This window comes from Pelobates fuscus, chromosome 10 (assembly GCF_036172605.1).
Source record: "Pelobates fuscus isolate aPelFus1 chromosome 10, aPelFus1.pri, whole genome shotgun sequence".
Taxonomy (NCBI): domain Eukaryota; kingdom Metazoa; phylum Chordata; class Amphibia; order Anura; family Pelobatidae; genus Pelobates; species Pelobates fuscus.
Window position 1 is genome coordinate 147,183,445 of NC_086326.1, and position 10,067 is coordinate 147,193,511.

The 10,067-nt window shown below is 42.0% G+C and overlaps 1 protein-coding gene across 1 annotated transcript in view; it reads left to right on the plus strand.

Moving 5' to 3' along the window:
* LOC134574851 (oocyte zinc finger protein XlCOF22-like) overlaps positions 1-3,474 on the plus strand; it is a 132,185-nt gene extending 128,711 nt beyond the window's left edge. Inside the window, exon 4 of the mRNA XM_063433906.1 lies at positions 1,844-3,474. Within this exon, the coding sequence (XP_063289976.1) occupies positions 1,844-3,336 (1,493 nt within the window). The 3' untranslated portion in view covers positions 3,337-3,474. The remainder of the gene's footprint in view (positions 1-1,843) is intronic.
* The last annotated feature ends 6,593 nt before the right edge of the window (positions 3,475-10,067 follow it).

Below are 10,067 nucleotides of genomic sequence, written 5' to 3' on the forward strand. Positions count from 1 at the left end.
TGGGGGAATGGGATGGTATGCTGACTGCCAAGAGTGTAAGCCGATGTCTGCTTTTCTTGTTCAGCTGTTCCAGTGTTCGTGTGGTTCCAGTTCGGAGTGTTATTTCGTATCCAGATCGGGAGTGTGGTGTTCTGCAGTAGCTGTGCCTGTATCCAGAAAAGGGGATTATCGCCTAAACGGATTTTTCCCCTTTCATGCTGAAACGGTCCGTTACAGAAAGCATTTATAATGCTTTCCTATGGACGCTTGCGTGCTCTCACTGTGATTTTCACAGCGAGAATCACGCAAGCGCCTCTAGTGGCTGTCAATGAGACAGCCACTAGAGGAAATAGGGGAAGGCTTAACCCATTAATAAACATAGCAGTTTCTCTGAAAAAATGGGTTAACCCTAGCTGGACCTGGCACCCAGACCACTTCATTAAGCTGAAGTGGTCTGGGTGCCTAGAGTGGTCCTTTAACCTCATTATGCTTTATTTTATATCATAAATCATTAATATCATTACATAAATTAAAAAAAAGGGAACAAAAGTCTTTACAGGCTGCAATTTATAAAAACATAAAATGAAACATACAAATAGGGTCACAACTTTTCATGTACCTTCTTTCATACTTCGAATTGGGGTTCTGATTCAAATTTATCTTGAGCTGGAGCTCCCCTACTCTGACCAATACCTTCGCCAGGTTCGCTTCCTTGCTGCCTGGAAGGTTTCAGCCCCTGTTGCTGAAGCTTGATTGCGCTCTCTTTCACACGACCAGACTGCAGCGCTCTTCTTCCAGGTATTGTCATCTCTGCCTCTTTAGTTCCACAAGCCGGTATCAACAGCTCTGCTTATAGTGATTGCTCCTGACTTTACAAAGATACTTGCGGTCCTCAGGTCTAGTTCTCTTTTTGACTTGTCCCAGGCAAGAGGGATCGTGCAGCCAGCCAACAGGTCCGAAGACTCTGTTACTGGAATCCCTAAAAATCCACACGGGACACTCTGTTCCTTTTGGAACAAACATACAATAATTTATTTTGAACTAGGACTAGCCTTTGGGAATTGGTCCTTTAAAAATATAAACTTACATAAAGTGAAGAACAAGCAACATAATAATTTCTCAAATATATAACAAAATTACAGGGGAGGGGAAAAAGACAAAAACTTGTAATTTTGCACTTTCCTAATTTGCATATTGTAATTCTACAAATCAATGAATTTTCCAGTTTCCACCTACAGAGGTCAATTGAGAGCCTGAAATAATTGCATTTTAAAACATCCCATTCAAGACCAGGGCCCATAGTCAGTGGGAGAGAGGCTGACCGGTGGTCCTCTCCAAGTACCAATGTAACGGAGGTTGCATATCCAACCTGTGTCTCTGTATGATCCAGGGCTATGCTTAAGTCTTCGGTTTATAAAAGTCTATCAGTTTATATAGTAAAACATAACAACCCGTTACAGAAACAGGACCTGGGATAACAATGACTACTTTATTAACTCCTTAACAATTTATGACAAAATTATGCCATCATGAATGTCCTATGTATTGCGTAATTGATACTCTAGATCCTATTTAACTTGTAGGGCACCCCACCTGCAATAAAAATAGTTAGAAAAAGTCATCATTTTTCCAGTGTAGAGACTCCCTATGCCAGTACCCTTTTCTGTATATCCAGTCTTAGATTATAAAGCCACAATTACGTTACACATGTTCTTGTACCTGCTTTTCATTCACAATGCCATTGTGATGCATTATATTGTATATTGTTACTGCTTAAGTAACCATCTGAGACATCTATAGCTAGCCTGGTAAGTCCACTGCAATTAAGGAAATGTTCTAATCTAAAGTGTTTTCTTCCCAGTAGATGGTTCCATAAACAGAAATGAAATCAGTGGATTGTACACTTCAGTTTCTTCTTCGGATTATATAACTAAAGATCACAAAATCCCAAGTAATCGAAAAAATAACTGCGTTACAGTCGGTACACCAAGCAGTAAATCTTTGAGTCATGATACTACAGAATCCGAGGAAGTAAATCTCAGATACATTAATACGCCCATAGAACATATACAGACTGAAGATCCATCTACTCATATTAAGGAGGAACCAGACCCGTATGAGGAAGGAAATCTCCCAGACACAGACATTTATACACCCACAGAATATGCACATATAGAATATCCATCGACTTATATCAAGGAGGAATCGGACTCATTTGAAGAAACAAATGTTGCTGAAGCTGCCATTTATACAATCAATAGAGATATACAAATGGACTATACATCAAAGTGTGAAACAGCATCAAATGAAAATCAAATTCTCATAACCAATAATATTTATACAGGCACAGACCATACAGAGGCAGAATATCTACCTAACCTTATTAAGGAAGAATCTTTGCCACGTGAAGCCAGCATTCTCACCAGCACCGAGGTTTATACACCCACAGGAGATAAACATATAGACTATACATCAAATAATGAATCCCTATCCCACAAACAAGGAAATCTCAGGGAATCTGACACTTATACACCCAGAGAATATACACAGACCGAGTATCGATCTACTCATGTTAAGGAAGAATCCGCTTCATATCAAGATGGAAATCTCACCACCTTAGACCTTCTTACCCCCACTCATCACACTGAAACACAAAACAAAGGAAATAGAAACTGCGTTGATGGTGCTATGGTTTCATCTACCAATTCAGAGCTTGTTAAACAGAAGAGTGTCAACAAAGGAAATACTTCGACCAGTACAGATAACATTGGACATGAGTGCTTTAAGCAGAAACCACATGTTATCACACGTAAGAGAGCGCCAAAAGAAGAGAATACAATTTCTTGTTCTGAATGTGGGAAATGTTTTGCTAAAATGTCATATCTTAGGGTACATATGAGGTTTCACACAGGAGAAAACACATTTACATGTTCTGAATGTGGGAAATGTTTCACTGATATTTCAACTCTTAAGAGTCATCAAATGAGTCACACAGGAGACAAACCATTTTCTTGTTTTGTGTGTGGGAAATGTTTTGCTTACAAGTCAAATCTTAAGACACATCAGAGGATTCACACAGGAGAGAAACCCTTTTCTTGTTCTGAATGCCAAAAATGTTTTGCTCTTATGTCAACTCTTCAGAAACATCAGAGGATTCACACAGGAGAGAAACCATTTTCTTGTTCTGAATGTGAGAAATGTTTTACTCAAATTTCATCTCTTAAGTCACATCAGAGGATTCACACAGGAGAGAAACCATTTTCCTGTTTTGAATGTGGAAAACGCTTTCCTCAAATGTCAAATCTGAAGACACATATGAAGATTCATTCATCTAAGAAAACGTTTTCTTATGCTTAATGTGGGAAATGTTTCAGACGGAGTTTAGATCTTCACTCACATAAGGTGATTCATACAATAATTCATTCTCTTGTTTAAAACATAGAAAATTATTTTTTGTAAACTTGAGACTTCATATATGTCAGATGATTTATACAGATTGTAGTAAATGTATGGAATTAATAAAAGAATAACTCCACACTCCTTGCTTTCAGCAATTTAATAATATTTATTAAGAAAGGCTTATCAAACAAATAAACAATACATATACATTTGAATTAGGCTAGTATATGTTGCTATCAAAACTAGTCATTGATTGAGTGGAATGTAAACTATATTAACATAATAAAACTGGCACAGACACATGGTCGTCCGAAGGGTCAGCAAGAAACAAGAAGGGTCAGCAAGGAGCTGGAAGGTAAAACAGCACAAAGGTAAAGTAGAAGGAGCAGCAAGTAGCTGGAAAGGGCAGCAAGGAGCAGGAACGTACAGAAGGAGCACAAAGGTAAAGTAGGAGAAGGAACAAATGAACAGGAAGGGACATCAATGAGCTGGAAGGGGCAGAATGAGCACAATGGTAAAGGAGCAGAAAGAATCAGAAGGAGCACAAATGTAAAGTAGGAGAAGGAGCAGAAAAGGGTAGCAAAGAGCAGAAAGGGATCAGAAAGAGAAAGGAGCAGAAGGGCGCAAAATAAGCAGAAAGGTGAAGGAGCCAAGGAGGAGAGAAGAGTATCAGAAGAAAAAGAATACTGTGTCAAATGAAGGAGAAGAAAAGGAGATTGGAGCAGGAAGGACAAGTGAAGTGAACCCTCCACTTTATTCTGGACACCACATCATAAGGCTTTGGTACCTGGGCCTGGCAGGGATACTTTGGACCTTCTCATCTCCCCAGATAAAAAAAAATATCAGTGTTAATGTGTTCACTTTTATTTACTGAGTGTCAGGAAGCACTCCGCAGGAGTGCCACTGGCTAGTGATGTTGCTGATTGGCTAGAGCCGTCAGCTGGCACTCTAAGCCAATCAGTAGCTCCCCATTCATAAAAAAAGCAAAACAATTTTATGAACCGGGAACTAGCGATTGGCTTAGAGCGTCAACTGTCCACCCAGCACCCATGCCTGACGTCAATCTGCACTTCCTGACACTCTGTTTCAGAAGCTGAATACCACTGAGCGATCTGGAGCTGGAGGAAGCCTTTCGGGTTAAACCATTTGAGAGCGGTTTCACCCCTTAAAGGAAAGAGAGCACCCAGGGGCTTCCTGGCATCATAGCATTTTCATTTAGATGAAGTTGTTATGGTGACCAGAATGTTCCTTTAATTTGCTTAATGGAACACTATAGTGTCAGGAATAGAAACCTGTATTCCTGACACCATAGTTGTGAAAACGCTATTCACCCTGGTTTTATGTGATAATGACTATGCTCCTTCCCTTTCATGACACTGTCAAAAAGGGGCCAAGCATGGATGCCATTACAATTATGCCCCCTCCCCCCTGGAAAAATTTCTGCGGATGCCCATGCATAGACACGTGATACAGTTACCACTCCAGCATCAGCTGAGAGTAAGAGGGTGTGTATAATGGGGAGGGGGAAGAGAGAGAGAGAGAGAGAGAGAGAGAGGGTGAGGAGAGGAAATTCAAAGCGAGAGAGAATGTGTTATTCACAGGGCTTTTAACAGGTTAGCCCTTCCTTCTGCTGGACACACCTCCCTCAGTCAATCCCTGAAGATCTAACAGTAACAGATGGGGGGGGGCGAGGGATTGTTTTGGGAGGGAATGGGGGAGGAATTTATCAACAACCTAACTCGATTTGCCTGGTGAAAGGCCATGTGCTTCACAAAGGACTCCATTATTGCCTGAGGGTAGAATGGAGCTTGAATTCCTGTATTATAACACTTCATTGGCAAACAGTTTGGCTGTTAATCAGTCCCCCCACTTATTACACAGATTAACAGTTTTCACATTAATGAATAAAGAGAGAATTCAAGGTGACTCCCAAATGAATTTCAAATTTAAAGGTAGACTGTATGCATTATAACAATTTCATCTGACTTGAGTTGGTTATAGTGCCTGCAGTCTCTTAGCATTGTCCTTTAATTCAGTGTATATAAGTATTTTTTGAGCAGTTAAACACTAACTTATAGTCCTTGGTCACCCACAGCCTGCTGCCATCCTCCCACGCAGAAGGTATGGATGGCCATACCAATTCATACCAGCAAAGTCCAATGCAATATGCTGAAAGCAGTCAGCTGACACACTCAGCCAATCCAGAAGCAAGATGGGATTGGCTGCCAGGGACTGTCATTTAACATTAAAATGGTTTAACAAATGAATGGAATGGCTGTGCCAGGGCACTACAGACACTATAACAACTTTAATCAGTCATAGTAAAAATAGCTAAATTTATAAAATTTCATAAGTCAGCTATGCTTTCAGTTTGGGTACTGTGGCCTATAATATGAGTCACTTTGAATTCTCCATTTAGTAAAAAAAAAAACCTGTTAGTGTTCTTAAATTTATACAAAGCTAAAGTAAAAAAAACACGAAAATATTACCCAACTCTTTATCAATCTAAACTAAATATCTTTACATAGGGGAAGTTACCAGTTATTTCTTCCCCCCACCCCTCCACCACAATACCGCTAAATGAAACGGTTCTTTCTGGCCGATCCAGTGACTGTCAGAGAAACACTGAGAGACTTGATGCATATATTGTCTGCAATGCTTGTCTATAGGAAACCCTCACCACAAACATTGACATAAATGAATAAATAAAATGGAGATATGATAAAGTGCAATACACACCATATAAGATACCCTGGAATTCCTACTTTCACAAATGGTAGGCCTTCCTGGGGGGAATTGAACTATCAAACTGCTAATGTCAGATAGCCTAACATCAGATTTTTTGGTGCAAACAGACATTTTACATACAATTTATATAGATCCAAATATTGATCTTTGTTATATTGAGAGGAAGCTCAAATTATTATTACAAGTGCACTTGTAGGAGCGCGAAGTAGACACCAGACGCGTGTTGGCTATCAAAATAAGCCTCTGTCGTTTATTCGTCAGCTGGGTTTTTATACATTAAAAAGTAAGTGCTTACGTGCAAATACTTGTAGGAAGGGGGTGAAAGGAGTACAGATAAGACCTAGGGATGAACGTCATGTACATATAACAAATAAGTTCAGCAAAAGAGAAAGAACAGAATTGTGACGGAACGCTGGCACTCCGACTGAGTACCTCCGCCAATCGATGCTCCTAGTGCTCGCTGAGGACTCCAAGCACTCCAACCGACTTATTATTAATTATAAACATAGTGAAAATTCAGCCAATTCCATCCAGAGGTTAAAAAGTTAGCTGGAGGTCCCTCAATTTCATGCAGAAAAACAACTAAGTCCCATTCGAACAAGCGTTTGAATATTCGAACGGGACTTAGTCTCTGCGGCTGCAAAATCACTGTGGGAAAAGGTAAGGGTCAGCGTTGTTCGCGGAACTGTGTAGCCGATTTCAGTTCCATGGATTTGGCTACACATACCGCTGACCTCGTTCGAATTAACAAAGATGGCCACCGCCACGTGTTCGTTTGTTATATGTTTATGGATCATAGTGCCATGGTCAGATAGGTAAAACAGCACATACCTTCAATAGCTTCACAGCCTAAGTCATGTTTCATTAGTAAGTAGTCAATGGCTGCTCTTTTCTCAAGGATTGCCTTCTTATTTGCCTGGGTGTCTATAAGTAGCTCTTCTAGGGCCTGGCAAGTGGCATTTAAACTAGGGGTGCACTGAAATGAAAATTCTGGGGTGAAGCCGAAAATGACTTTTTTATTCTTTATTTTTGTTTGTTTGTGCTTTAGGGTTTCACATACGCTTGCACTGCCCCAACAGCGGTGGCAAGGGAATCCTCATATATTGGTTTACAATAGAGGGCATTAGATAGGTCAGCACGTTTTTGTAGTGGTAGGATTTGGTAATGCATGCATTTGATTAGATACGCTTGATTACAAGTATGCTTGAGAACACATATGCCTGGTAACAAATATGCGTGATAACAAATATGCTTGAGTACAAATATGTTTGGTAACATATACGCTTGATAGCAACTACGCTTGATATGAATTACATTTGATAAGTCATTCTATGCTATACTTTAGCGGAGTGTCTGACATCTGAGTGTTACTTCAGGTAGCTGTCAGGAGGTGCATGCAATTACTAAGCAGTTTGGGCCATCAGTGTGGCTGCTATGTTTCTGTCTGCTTGGGCTTTGTGTGGGGACCAGATGGTTTTATAACCACGGGTGTCCGGTCATGCTATGTATGTGGTCTTGGTTCCGATCAGCAGTTTCGCTCTTTGGCAAGTGTGCAATGAGGTGTTACAGGTTAGGGTTTGTCTTTTCGAGCTAGCGTGTGGATGCCTGCGTGTGGTTGGAGTATGCCTGCTCTGTGTTAAGTTGTGCCGGTGAGATTGTGCCTGCAGGTGGATATGTGTGGGATTGGTGGGGCAGTCCATCTTGTTGTGCTGTGGTGTAGACCCCAGATTATCCGATACCCCAGCTGGTAGCTGGCGTGAGTGGTGGCATATCCGTGGGAGGCAGAGTCCGTGGAGTCTTCCTCATTGCCTTGGGCTGATGCAAAGTCCCGCAATTGGAGGCTGCGAGCTGGTTCTCGCATATGGGATGCAGAGGACTCTCCAGGCTGGGGTCTGTAGTTGGTCTGGGTTGGATGGCGCCTGCCGTGGTAACAGCTATACCATGGCCTCTGCTCCAGGTATTCCACACCGGTGTACTTCCTCTTGGGTAGGCCCACCGAGTGCAGCTGCGCGCTTGCGTGATGGAAAATGTCCCGGGGGGCCCCGTTCTCTTCCTGCCATGCTGTTCTCCTTTTACCATAGGTAATCTGTAAAGTAGCTTCATAGGTTCCCCAAATGATTTTAAAAAAAGTAGTTTTTTCCTATAATCTTTTTAATATTAGACTTTTTAATGAATTTAATCTAATATGAAAAACTTCCCTTCTCTTATAGTGGTCCCGTCCCCCCCCCTTGATGTTTCTCTCTCCCCCCTCTAGTGTTCTTTACCCCCTCCTCTCCAGTCCCATTGTGTTCTTTTCTCCCCTCCCATGTCCCAGTGTTTCCCCCCATCTCATAGTGTTCTCCTCCCCTTTCCTGTCCCATAGTGTTCTGCCCCCTCGCCTGTTCCATAGTATTCTTCCCCCTCCCCTGTCCTATAGTATTCTCCCCCCTCCCCTGTACTATAGTATTTTTCCCCCTCCCCTGTCTTATAGTATTCTTCCCCCCTCCCCTGTCCCATAGTGTTCTCCCCCCTCCCCTGTCCCATATAGTGTTCTCCCTCCCCTGTCTTATAGTGTTCTTCCTCCCCTGTCCCATAGTGTTCTTCCTCCCCTGTCCCATAGTGTTCTTCCTCCCCTGTCCCATAGTGTTCTTCCTCCCCTGTCCCATAGTGTTCTTCCTCCCCTGTTCCATAGTGTTCTCCCCCCTCTGTCCCATAGTGTTCTCCCCCCTCCCCTGCCCCATATTGTTCTTCCCCCCTTCCCTACCCCATATTGTTCTCCCCCCCACCCCCGAATATTCGGATTTAGATAAGAGAGTGATTGCAGGGTTACAATCTGCAGTAAGGGTGTTTTAAACATCTCTCCTGTCTCTCAGTGGTTTGTGTTGCTGGATGGTTTTAGTGATCAGGTCAGATTTGGAAAACATGGTCATGGTTAGGCGTGAGATTGCACGGGGACCTCCTGTAATGTTACCTGGGACATAAGTATAAGTAACATTTCCACAGAAGAAAGTCCATCCTTTAGGAAGATAGACATTGTAGTGGTAACTCATAACTTGGTGAGTTTTGGTACATTTCATAGTGGTGCTCAGGGCTCTACAATTCGTGGTATTTTTCCACCATGTGGGGCAAAACAGGGATTCAGTATTAGGGTCTCTTGAACAAATACATAAAAAAGACCAACATAGTTCAGCAGCTGTCACATTAATTTTACCACATGACAGGAGGCTTCATATTTGCATATCTTTCTTTACGGAAAACTCCAGCAGCATAGAAACATAACAACCAATCAGAAAAAAGTTATGATGCCCATAAAAGGCCCTGTCTATGACATCATTTCCTCTTTCTTTGCTGCTCCAGCCCACAACAGGTCAGAGTATTTTTCCTCTCCTGTGTAACCTCATGTTTACAGACTATTTGTATTCGTTTTTCCTTTCATACTTCTTGCTAATATACTCCTGGCTCTCCTATACCTGTCCCTCCTAGACTTATACTGTATCCATGACTGTTTTCTCACTGTCCCCTGGTATACTGGTGCATTACCTGTAGAAGTTTTGTTTCCCTTGCTCGGTCCGCGGGCGACCGCGGACCTGTTCTCCTTGAATTTCATTTTCCGGCACTGGTTGGGACTTTGTGGGAACGGGTGGAGGGAGGCCGGGGCGTTTTTTCACCGTTGTGGACTTTTGCACGCGAACGGTGGCCATCTTGGATCTCGCGTCTCGCGAGATCCACGACGGCCGCCTTCCCTCTTGCTTTACAGATCGAGAATCACTCGATCTGCACCTTTAGTGTTGCCTTTTCCTCAGGATTGCTACTCACTGTTATAAATCTAGCATCACCAAATATACTTATAACTTACTTATAACAATATATAACTGCCTGTCAGTTTTCCAATACACTTTCCCTCAGGATTGCCCTCACTATATCAATCACCTCCATGTACTTGTGATGAGTGTTTTACACTG